The sequence below is a fragment of the Somniosus microcephalus genome, chromosome 13, assembly GCF_052327205.1.
Source record: "Somniosus microcephalus isolate GS21.2 chromosome 13, FLI_Smic_1.0, whole genome shotgun sequence".
NCBI lineage: Eukaryota > Metazoa > Chordata > Chondrichthyes > Squaliformes > Somniosidae > Somniosus > Somniosus microcephalus.
Window position 1 is genome coordinate 39,806,928 of NC_140999.1, and position 12,460 is coordinate 39,819,387.

Sequence of the window (12,460 nt, forward strand, 5' to 3'; positions counted from 1 at the left end):
AATCTTAATGTGTTAATATTGAGATCCCCTGATGAAGTACAAGACACCAAGGCTAAAGAGAAGACGAGGCAAATGAAACGGTGGTAATTAGATGGTGCCAAGCTTTGAAGGCCTGCAGATTGAAGGAGGAAGCACAGACTGAGGGAGCTGAGGAGTTCCACAGTTTGAGGCTCTGGGGAAGAATGAGTTAGAGCAGGAGACATTGCAAGAAATACTGATGTCAGCACAATGAGGTTGAAGGTAGGAGGAAGAGCATGTGAACTGAAATCAGCGGGATGACAGGACTCACAGCTCATCCAAGACCATGCAGTGCCCTCCGGCTATTTAATAAAAGATCATTTTATTTCAGCATTTAAATAACAACATCAACAATAGAAAAATTATGTGACTATAAAGTGGCCTTTTCTACAATCAGCCACTGGTTTGAAAATTTGTCACTGTTGAAATTCCAATGTATACACTGCTGATTTCTCCTGTCCGATATTTAGAGCATTTTTAATTGGATAAATCTTTAAAAGATCAAAAATTACAAGCAGTTCCACCACAGGATGTAACTCCCAGAGAATCAGGAACAAACTGTGGATTCCTAAAGCTCAAAATATTAGTGGACAAACATTTAACCCATTGTATGACATCTTTTAAAGGTGGTGTTAGCCTGGTTAAAAGGAGTCTCATACAATAAGTTTGTTCCCTAATATCAGGAACAATACGTCTGATGCTCTGGAGTACTAAACAGCTGAATACAAGGCTAAAAAAAATAAACTCCAAATTAATAGATCAAATCTCAGCCATGTTCCTCAGCCAGTCCAATACTTGTTAAACTATTGTTTATACAAGGGAGTCTGTCTCTACTGAGGCTGGTGTTTAAAATATTAGTCTGTGAACTCTTCAATTCAGTCTTTAGTTGAATTCCAAGTATCTTCGCACAGTTTACAATCACCCATCTGCCACAGATTCCTAAAACCGCATAGAGCTGGACAGAATGTACTCTGTACATTGGACTTGAAATAACAGCGAGGCTAATAGAGTCTGACATCTCTCTTTCAATTTTATGGAGACATTAACCCATTTATTTCAGCAACATAATTTCAAGGATGGAGACCGAACTTCATTCTGAATGTCTTTTATTTTCCGCTTCTAGTTCCCCATATGGGAATCACAGCATGGAAAGTTTCTTACTTACTCCAGTTTTGTCCTGAGATTTTTTCAGAATAAAATGGAACTGCCTGTTATCAGTTGAAATGGGCATCCTTTTAGCCACTGGATACAGGGGACAGAGCAGAATCATGGACTATTCAACTCCACCCTGCTTTTCTGTTCCATCTGGAAGAATAGCTCGGGCTATCAGTTAACACACCCAACCCAGACAGGTGGGGAGTCCAAATCAATGCTGGAACTGTGAGGTGGCAACAGTGACCTGAATCTAGTTTTATATCACTCAACACTGTACTCATTTTAAGCAGGTAACTTGTTCTCTGTGTGTTTTTTTATAGAGGGATACACAGTGTTGCCTTTCCTACACTAACACACACTGCTGATAAAAGTCACAAACACCCAGAATGTAGTTTATACAGTTTACCTTCTATGGCTATATCTCTTGTCAGAGGTTGTTTCTGGAATTCAAGCGTATTATAGAATCTAGCAAAGTTTTCGCCATGTCAGATAGACACAGAGCTCCATTATAGGTCAACATTGGCAACAGTAAATGTTGTGCAGTCGCTGTAGTATTTGTGCAAAAGAGGAAGCCAGGCAGAATAGAGTAGGGCATGCACCTAGAGGGAGGCCAACCTGGAACCCCGCACTAGTGCAAGATCAAAGTCGATGTTACTGACAAGGAAAACCCATCACTTCACAGGTTATACCTCACCTCAGAATAAAGTCAAACGCACAATCAGAGTTTAACAAATCATTTCTATTCCAAACAGTCTTTGGGAGCCAAGTGATTCACATTATCATAATGGGCATTCCATAACACAACACAAGCACGACAAGAAAAAGTTAGGCATCAAGGCCCTAGTGACAGAGAGTGAGAGAGGTGTCTGAGAGAGAGTCCGAAATGATTGCTTTTTTGGACTTAGGAAGTCCCCAAGTCTAATGTATCAGTGGGCAGGAGGGGAGGCACCAAATGCTCATTGCCCTCCGAAACAGCAAGAAGCTCAAAGTACCTCTATGCATCTTCCACCCAGTGTCAAATAATGCTGCTATCACCTTTCAGTTTACAACTACCTATAACCAATGTTCCCTTAAAAAAAATGTGTACGTGGTACCTTTAAATTTGCTGCCCGGTTGCCTGTAACTCAAAAAAAATAACCCAACCTAGCTACACACAGTGAGGCACTGACTGTTCAAACTGCTGTTCATTTACCCTTAAGTGCACCAGAACCTCAGCAGGACCATGGTTCAGCCCGACCTGGAAATGACAATTTAAAACAATTGTTTAAACCAAGTCGTGTTTGCTGAACACAGGACACCAAAGAACAGAGTCAGCCTCTGTTAGGGTTAGTGTTAGGGGTAGACTTGGGGCTGCGGTTAGGATTAGGGCAAGAATTGTGGATGGGGTTTGCACTAGAGTTGGGGTAAGCCTATAGTTAGGATTAGTGTTGGGTATGGGTTGGGTTATGGCTGGGGTTCGGATTGGAGATGGGGTTAGGATCAGTGATGAGTTTTGCATTACAGGCAGGTTTGAGACTAAGGTTCGGACTAGGGTTGGTTATACTTAGGGTTATGGTTTGGGTTGGAGTTAAAATTAGGTTTAGGATTTTGTTCGGTTTGGTGTTAGGATTGCATTAGGGTTAGAGTTACGGTTATGTTTGAATTAGGTTGGGGCTTTATACAAAGACAATTCACTTTTAATCCTCAGTCTTTTAAAGCTGTAAGAATTAATTACATCAAACTACAATACCACGGCCATTCTGTCACCGGATGTTCATGACGGACACCAGTCTGTGCCTCTTATTTTTCATTGTGCTGTAAAACAACATCGCTCATATTCCGAGTGATGTGCTGATGATCAGCAGATTGTTCTAACAATATGTATTTAACAACAAATGTTTAAGGGAGGAACTGACCTCCAACATCAATATGAGTTTTGAATAAAGTACAGATTTGACAAGAGTTCTGTCATATCTCAGCTGGGATCTATGTCGACCCCAGTGCCGCAAATTATCCACCTTACAATCGGGGAGCATCCCAGAGCTTGGGCTGGATTACCCATCCCTGTCGTTACACCTGATCATCGCTGAGGATGGAATTATCCCGTGGGAATTAGATAGCTGTGTAGCTGGAGACTGAGAGGCTAGGCATTCCCCTCTCTGCTCTTAATTAGTTTAACTAAGTGAACCATTTGCCTTTTCAGGAGCATCCGGCACCTATTGATTTCACACGGCTCAACCGCTTGCGCACAACATGAAATCAATTCAAATCAAGGAATCCAATTGCCCAGAAAAAAACATTAATGCACACTACCAGCTTGCTGAGCAGATCAGGAACAGTACTTCTAATAAGCCTGTTCAATCCAAGAATTAATTTGAAAGATGTGCCATTTCCTAATGGCTATAAAGAACCTTCCCGTGTAGACTGGAGCAATAACTGATCTATGGTCAGTGCTGTGCCTTGTGCTAATGTTATTCTCGGTCCCCAAGCCCAGCTCGAGCATACTGGAACCTTAACTACACACAGAATGAGTGATTCTGTGAGATTGCCAATTAATGTCAGTTTTGATTGCCTAAGGGGGTCGGAGAGGAATTTTCCAGTTTTTTCCCCCCCAATTGGCCTGGTTTTTTCCCTCTCCCAGGAGATTACATGGCTCCGAGTGGGTGGGGAGTGTGCGCCTAAGGCATCATAACTGTATGGGACAGGCTGGACCGACCAGTAGGTCTTCTCCTGTCCGTCATTTTTCATATATTCGTATGTTTTGAGTAATGGACCCATGTCCATTAGGAACTGGAATAACATGTCCCTACTTCACTTAACATAACCCCTTACAGACAGAGGAGATTTTTATCCAATTTGTCTGGGCTGGAATTGAAACGAGGTGTTTGATGAGGTGCTGCAGAGGAAACTTGCTGATAAAATTAAGGCACATTGTATTAAAGGGGATGTGGCAGTATGGACAGGAAGTTAGTTAAAGGACAGTGGTTATTGGATGTTGTTCCATGTCCCCACAGGTCAGTGTTGGGCCAATGGTCTGGAATTAGGTTTTCGAGGCATGACATTAAAAGTTACAGGTGGCACATAAATAGGGAGCATGGTTAACTATGAGATGGAGTGTAAGTGACTTTAGGAGGTAGTAAATGGGGCACATAGGTGAAATTCAGTGTAGATGAATATGAAGTGATAGGATTTGGGAGGAAGAAATAGCGGTATAGAGTACAAAACCAAAGAAGTAATGTTAAACCGATACAAATCACTGGTTAGGCCACAGTTAGAATATTGTGTCCAGTATTGGGCATTTATAAGGGAAGTGGATAAATATTTGGAAAAGAAAATTGTAAAGGAGTATGGGGAAGGGATGAAGTGGGTTGCTCTTTCTGGGAGCTGGCACAGGCCAAATAACCTGCTTCTGTGCTGTCAAATTCTATGACTTTTGGGGAAAGAAGTGTCTTAATGCATTGCAATGCCCCCGAACCCCCCAACCCCAAGCATGTTATGTCCACTATGACAAATCAAGTACCTTTGATTATATACCCATCTCACAGTATGTTTCTTTTACTCCCCATCCCTATCTTTTGAGGGAATCCAGAACAAGGGGCACAATATTAAAATGAGAATTACACCATTAGGAATGAAATCAGGAAGCATCTTTTCACACAAAAGTAGCAAGGTAACAAAATCTGGAATTCACTCCCTAAAAAGGCTGTGGATGCTGGGTCAGTTGAAGTTTTCTAGCTTGAGATCGACTGAGATGGTTAGGTAAGGGTATCAAGGGATATGGGTCAAAAGCGGGTAAATAGATTTGAGGTAAAGATCAGCCATGATCAAATTGAATGGTGGAACAGATTCAAGGGGCCGAATGGCCTGCTCCTGTTCCTATTTCTATTGATGCAGAATGTGAAGCGTAGTTTTTTATTAGTGAATGGCTTTAGTACAGACACCAACCACAAGAAAATGACTATATTCCCACCATCGTAACTACTAAATTCATGGAGTACTCATCTGATTTAGTTCAACGCTCCATTCAAACCTAACCAAGGGAAGCCATATTTTGCATTGTGATCCATTCTAGATTGTAGGACTGTTTTTTAAATATATTTAATTTGTGCTCTTTAAAGTGTAGGTCCTGTATAAGTGTATAAAATAAAATTTAAGTTAGCTTTAAAAGGAGATTGCTATGTGCACAATGTAGCTTCAGGTCTCTGAGGCATCACTTTTAAGACTAGCCTACGTGAGACCCTGCGAGTTATTCCAGGAGCCATAAGGACAATACAGGTCCAATTAGTCACTGAGAATCATAAGGCTCAATTTAACCAGGATGGTTAATAGTAAACTAGGCCCTTTTTTTCCCACTTTAAATTGAAATGTCACTGGCCCTTTCGAATCAGTGCCAAGTCTTTCTCAGTAAGTTCAGGGAACTTGGAAACGCAGTCATCTTACAAGCTTATGCTGTAAGATAAGCAGGCTCTCTCTGTCAGGGGTCGATCGATTGAAGAGCCAACATATGGCATAACTGAGTAATCAAAGGAGCTTTTAGAGACTGAAAACGCAACAGTCTGTTCAAATATAACACTAACCGCACTAACTGAGAGAGCTTGCGGAGTTTTTGTAAACTTTTTGGGCCACCTAAATATTCATAGAATTTGGCATAATTTGCTTTTTTCCTAGATCTTGGAGCTAGGTTCTGAAATGAATCAGCAATTCCTCTCTCTCTCTCTCTCTCCCTCTCCCCCTCTCCATCTCCCTCTCCTTTCCCTCTCTCTCTCTCTCTCTCTCCCTCTCTCTATTTCTCTCTCCCTCTCTCCCTCTCTCTATTTCTCTCTCCCTCTCTCTATTTCTCTCTCCCTCTCTCTCTCTATTTCTCTCTCCCTCTCTCTCTCTATTTCTCTCTCCCTCTCTCTATTTCTCTCTCCCTCTCTCTCTCTCTCTCTCTTCCTCTCTCTCTCTCTCTCTTCCTCTCTATCTCTCTCTCTTCCTCTCTATCTCTCTGCTCCTTTTCTAACCAAAACTCCCATTCCAGTTTTTCAGAGTTACTAAAAACAACCCTGTGCCCCGCTAAAGGTAAATGCAATCCTCTCTTGCAATCAGGAGGCTCAATCATTATTGATGAGACAACCAGGAAAAGAATGACAATGTTTTAGAATACAGCCAATGAGGAGGCACGGTCATTGGTTTACGGGACATGTCCCAGCAGCCCAAGGTTCCAGCGCACTGCCATACACCAGCCACGAGCTGATTTAACAATGTCACTCACTGAATGACGCCACATGTACAGAGTGCTTCAAAACACTGTTAGCAAGCTTGAGAAAGAGATTGTACCTCGACGAGAATGCCCCTTAAAAATATTAAGGAAAACATGATTTGTAAAAATAAAACAGGAAAGAAAAATGAGCAGCTGAGCAGAGCGAGGTTTTCAGAATCTCACTCCGACTTCACACCAAAGCGTAGTCGAACTGTCCCCTCTCCAGCCCATCTTTGCCGTCGGACCATGATGAAGCAGGCATCCTGCTGTAGGGGTCCAGCAAAATCCGAAAACACCGGACCACCAGGATGATCAGGAAAACCAATAAGAAAATCACAAATGCGAATACGGTTTTTTGTTCGACCCCCATGGGCACCGAGTAGGTGGAGTCCCCACCAAGATCCATGGACGTTGAAGCCAGCAGTTCATCATCGACTGTAGACACGTCATTCATTGTGGCAGCATCATTCATCGCCAGGCCGACTCGTGCTGGGCTGCTAATTAGCTCTTCAAACCATGAAGAGTAGATCCTTGATTCGTCATCAGGCTGCCAAGGTCACACCAGCGGATCGAGCTATTTACTCCCTCTGCAAAAACAACAAACAAAACCGTTAACCCTTTGAAGATTCCTGCAGTACATCTGCCCAAGCTCAAAAAAAAATGTACCTTCTCCAGGCTCCACATTAATTTGCTGCATTCAGTCAGACATTGAGCGTGCAGGAATTTATTTTACAAACACAATTATTGGACTGTAGAACGCTACAGGGAAGATTGTCACCTGTAACTACACGTGCCCTTTAGTTACAAACTGAATGAAAGAATTGTCTGGAATCAGAACACGTATGACTGGATATCAACACCGTCAGACGATTCTGTTTTCCAGAATAGATATGACATTAATATATTGGTAAACATGGTTTTAACAATTGAAGGAATGGTTGATTCAAATTTATTGGCTGTTTGGTGAGTAGGATTTGTGTTCACTCACCATAATTAGGTACCTGGACTTTATCCAGCTAACACATTCTAAATAAAAGGATTACAGCAGCTTTTTAAGGATCGAAGAATCCCTTGGATCTTTGGGGTACAGTAGGGCCGAAAAGGCAGCGACAGCTCAGCATGCAAAGAAAGGAAGAACGAGTGAGGAACCAACTTGTTGGCGGTCAGCAGGCCAACTCTCATTCTTTTATTAAGTTTGCTTTTTATTCTTGCCCATTTTTTCCCTCCTCTTTGCTGACGTATGGTGCTGGCAACCATCTCAATAGCTCACTCAAGTGGCCACGCCATGTGTGAACTTCGACAGTGCCAGCCAGCTTCTGACTGTAGGGCCAACACAGCCAAGCCCAATCCTGTTCTCTCCTGAAGTTCACATACTTGCACTTTCCAGAAGTCACTAACAGTGATCAAGCTGTTGAGGTACAGATCAGCCGTGATCTAATTGAATGGCGGAACAAGCTCAGGGGGCTGAATGGTCTTCTCCTGTTCCGATGATTATGTTCTTGTTTTTATGGTGTCATGAGATCAATACATCAGGTACTGATGAGCTTGTCAACCAATTTAGAGAAGGTCTCCAGTCTCCTAGTTCTGAGGCGATGAGTACAAAGCTGCCTTACATCATATAAACTTAACCAAGGTATGATCACTCTCCCGATAGTGTTGGCAACTGGCCAATAACAACAGCACTCACAAATAATCATTGCTCTCGAGAGATCCTAGTAAAGGAATTAGAATTTTTAATCAGACTCTTATTGCTCAGTAGAAAAGTTAATAAAAGTCAGTATTTGAATTCCAAGAATGTCGTGTCATGTTAGTAAGAAACATGCTCAGAGTGTTGTTTAATGTAACATATGTGTTCAGCGTCATGGAGATTTTCCTGATTCGTGGCTGGAGATTTGCCCCATTAGCCCTGTTTGGGACTGAACAGTTAAGAAATTTCTGAAAACAAGTAGTGAACCAGTTTTTAAAATTACTCTGGGATGGCGGGCAGGAGTGGGTATAGCTGGATGATCACAGCTTCTCTCTGCTAGCAGTGAGAGTTCTGTTTGACTACACATCATTGGGGTGTGGATGCCATCCATCATTATCACCTGATTTCTTTCCCTCTTTCTTCTCCTTCTAACCAGCCCTCAGTATCCCTATTTTTTTCTGATCACCCAGGTGTCATTAATCATAAAGTTTTTGATGAACTTTTATCAACAAAACTGTGGGTTATAAGTTCATCTCGGGCGGTAGCACAAAACGGGCAGTATCGCATCCGCTGCGTGTTATATACACCACCCAATATTCAGTTCCATTGCAGTCAATGGAATTAAATAACAGCTGTATAACGGGCAGCCGATCCGATACTGCCTGTGTTGCGCCACTGCCCAAGATGAATTCCTATCACTGTATCTCAAAACTCAATCCCAGCCAATGCTGTGGCCCTATCCCAGCCCACACCACGCTCTGTATCTGCCCCATGTCACACATCTTCACCTTGCCACACCCTCTTGTCCCTGCTCTTACTCCATGCCCCTACCCTACACTATGCCTCACTCGTCTGATTTCAGCCTGCGACCACAGATGGAGATTTTTCCAATCTTGATCTTTCATGTTATAGTCTCCAAAGCCATTTTCAAATAGTTCAGTTATTCCAATCAAAACCCAGGTGGGATGGCGGGCGGGAGTGGGTATAGCTGGATGATCGCAGCTTCTCTCTGCTGGCAGTGAGAGTTCTGTTTGACTACATATCATTGGGGTGTGGATGCCATCCATCATTATCACCTGATTTCTTTCCCTCTTACTTTTCCTTCTATCCAGCCCTCAGTATCCCTCAGCAGCGCCAAGTGCCCTCACCCCGCTGAGTGTACCAAGCGTTCCCTCCCTGGTCCCAAATGCCAGTCCCAAGTATTGAACACCGACTCTTCCATCCCAAGCTCCTCTCTCCAGCTCCTATTGCTGACTTTCCATGACACAGTTAACATTAACCACAGTTCCTTAAAGATACTGAACCAATGTTGAACGACAGACTGTTCAGGAGGGAAGCACTTTATGCAAACAGAGCCAGTACATAAACTATGAGGTTATGATGTTCCAGAGTACATTGTGTCTCTTTCACATGCTTGTCATTACATAGAGTAACTAATGCACTAATGCAAGTATTAACGGACTGAAATTCATAAATCTCTATGGTACCTCACACTCCTCTCAGCCCTCATTCCACCAACGTCCCATCTACACCACATCAACCCCACTGATTCCCATCCTCCCATCAACATCTCATCCACCCCATTGAGACTCCATAAACACCACATCAACACCCCATTCACCCATCGACATTTCATCCACCCCATTGACTCCTCAACGACGCCCCATCCACCCTATCAACGCCGCATCCACATCGACACCCCATCAATATCTCATCCACCCCATTGAGCCAATCTGCACCATCAGCACACCATTTACATTCACCATCAGAACCTTATCAACTCCTCATCTAACCCATCAACTTCTAGCATTTCTAAGACAGCAGAAGAGGGAGTTAAACTTTAAAAGCATGTCTTGCCCAGTCCAATTGATTGCTACCATGCAGCAAGTGCCGCAGTTATTTCCCTCTCACTAACCAAGGTGGGTGAACTGGCAGTGATGCATATACAACTGAGAGCCTGCCAACATGTTAATAAACCTGAATCCAAAAGATCGAATATACTCCAGCCTCACAAGTTCCATCCTAAGCAAATTCCAATGTGGCTATAACTCTGCTGTCAACATCAGTTCCCACACAAAGCCCCACTCACCCATCACCTAGTCCTCACTGAACGCTCACAGAACCGAGCGACTGTCACAGGGACACCCCACAGGTCCAAGTGAGTGTTGTAGAAAGACCCGCCACAGAACAGAGCGAGTGTCAGAGAGACGCCCACAGAACAGAGCGAGTGTCAGAGAGACCCCCACAGAACAGAGCGAGTGTCAGAGAGACCCCCACAGAACAGAGCGAGTGTCAGAGAGACCCCCACAGAACAAAGCGAGTGTCAGAGAGAGACCCCCACAGAACAGAGCGAGTGTCAGAGAGAGACCCCCACAGAACAAAGCGAATGTCAGAGAGAGACCCCCGCAGAACAGAGCGAGAGTCAGAGAGAGACCCCCACAGAACAGGGCGAGTGTCAGAGAGAGACCCCCACAGAACAAAGCGAATGTCAGAGAGAGACCCCCACAGAACAGAGCGAGTGTCAGAGAGACCTCCACAGAACAGAGCGAGTGTCAGAGAGAGAGACCCCCACAGAACAGAGTGAGTGTCAGAAAGAGAGACTCCCACAGAACAGAGCGAGTGTCAGAGAGAGAGACCCCCACAGAACAGAGCGAGTGTCAGAGAGACCTCCACAGAACAGAGCGAGTGTCAGAGAGAGAGACCCCCACAGAACAGAGTGAGTGTCAGAAAGAGAGACCCCCACAGAACAGAGCGAGTGTCAGAGAGAGAGACCCCCACAGAACAGAGCGAGTGTCAGAGAGACCCCCACAGAACAGAGCGAGTGTCAGAGAGACCCCCACAGAACAGAGCGAGTGTCAGAGAGACAGACCCCCACAGAACAGAGTGAGTGTCAGAGAGACCCCCACAGAACAGGGCGAGTGTCAGAGAGAGACCCACACAGAACAGAGCGAGTGTCAGAGAGAGAGAGACCCCCACAGAACAGAGCGAGTGTCAGAGAGACCCCACAGAACAGAGCGAGTGTCAGAGAGACAGACCCCCACAGAACAGAGTGAGTGTCAGAGAGAGAGACCCCCACAGAACAGGGCGAGTGTCAGAGAGGGACCCCCACAGAACAAAGCGAATGTCAGAGAGACCCCCACAGAACAGAGTGAGTGTCAGAGAGACCCCCACAGAACAGAGCGAGTTTCAGAGAGACCCACACAGAACAGAGCGAGAGTCAGAGAGAGACCCCCACAGAACAGAGCGAGTGTCAGAGAGAGAGACCCCACAGAACAGAGCAAGTGTCAGAGAGCCCCCACAGAACAGAGCGAGTGTCAGAGAGACGCCCACAGAACAGAGAGTGTCAGAGGCACATTCTCCCCGTGTTTGCGTGGGTTTCCTCCAGGTGCTCCGGTTTCCTCCCACAGTCCAAAGATGTGCGGGTTAGGTTGATTGGCTATGATAAAAATTGACCCTTAGTGTTAGGGGGATTAAATACGTGGGGTTACGGGGATTGGGTGGGATATGTGTCGGTGCAGGCTCGATGGGCTGAAATGGCCTCTATCTGCACTGTGGGGTTTCTGTGATTTCTGTGATAGAACAGAGCGAGTGTCAGAGAGAGACCCCCACAGAACAGAGCGAGTGTCAGAGAGACCCCCACAGAACAGAGCGAGTGTCAGAGAGACCCCACAGAACAGAGAGTGTCAGAGAGACCCCACAGAACAGAGCGAGTGTCAGAGAGACCCCCACAGAACAGAGCGAGAGTCAGAGAGACCCCCACAGAACAGAGCGAGTGTCAGAGAGACCCCCACAGAACAGAGCGAGTGTCAGAGAGAGACCCACAGAACAAGCCGAGTGTCAGAGAGACCCCCACAGAACAGAGCGAGTGTCAGAGACCCCCACAGAACAGAGCGAGTGTCAGAGAGAGACCCACAGAACAAGCCGAGTGTCAGAGAGAGACCCCCACAGAACAGAGCGAGTGTCAGAGAGGCCCCCACAGAACAGAGCGAGTGTCAGAGAGACCCCCACAGAACAGAGCGAGTGTCAGAGAGACAGACCCCCACAGAACAGAGCGAGTGTCAGAGAGGGACCCACAGAACAGAGCGAGTGTCAGAGAGACAGACCCCCACAGAACAGAGTGAGTGTCAGAGAGGGACCCCCACAGAACAGAGCGAGTGACAGAGAGAGAGACCCCCACAGAACAGAGCGAGAGTCAGAGAGACCCCCACAGAACAGAGCGAGTTTCAGAGAGACCCACACAGAACAGAGCGAGAGTCAGAGAGAGAGACCCCCACAGAACAGAGTGAGTGTCAGAGAGAGAGACCCCCACAGAACAGAGCGAGTGTCAGAGAGAGAGACCCCCACAGAACAGAGCGAGTGTCAGAGAGACCCCCACAGAA

At 45.3% G+C, this 12,460-nt stretch overlaps 1 protein-coding gene across 1 annotated transcript; it reads right to left on the reverse strand.

The window, feature by feature from the left end:
- Positions 1-300: 300 nt before the first annotated feature.
- On the reverse strand, positions 301-7,981 carry LOC147108248 (cortexin-1-like). The gene is made up of 2 exons (XM_086004788.1): positions 7,383-7,981; positions 301-6,981 (listed from the first exon to the last, which is right to left on the reverse strand). The coding sequence occupies exon 2, from the start codon at positions 6,864-6,866 to the stop codon at positions 6,585-6,587; it is 282 nt and encodes a 93-aa protein (XP_085860914.1). The 5' UTR covers positions 6,867-6,981; positions 7,383-7,981; the 3' UTR covers positions 301-6,584.
- Positions 7,982-12,460: the final 4,479 nt, after the last annotated feature.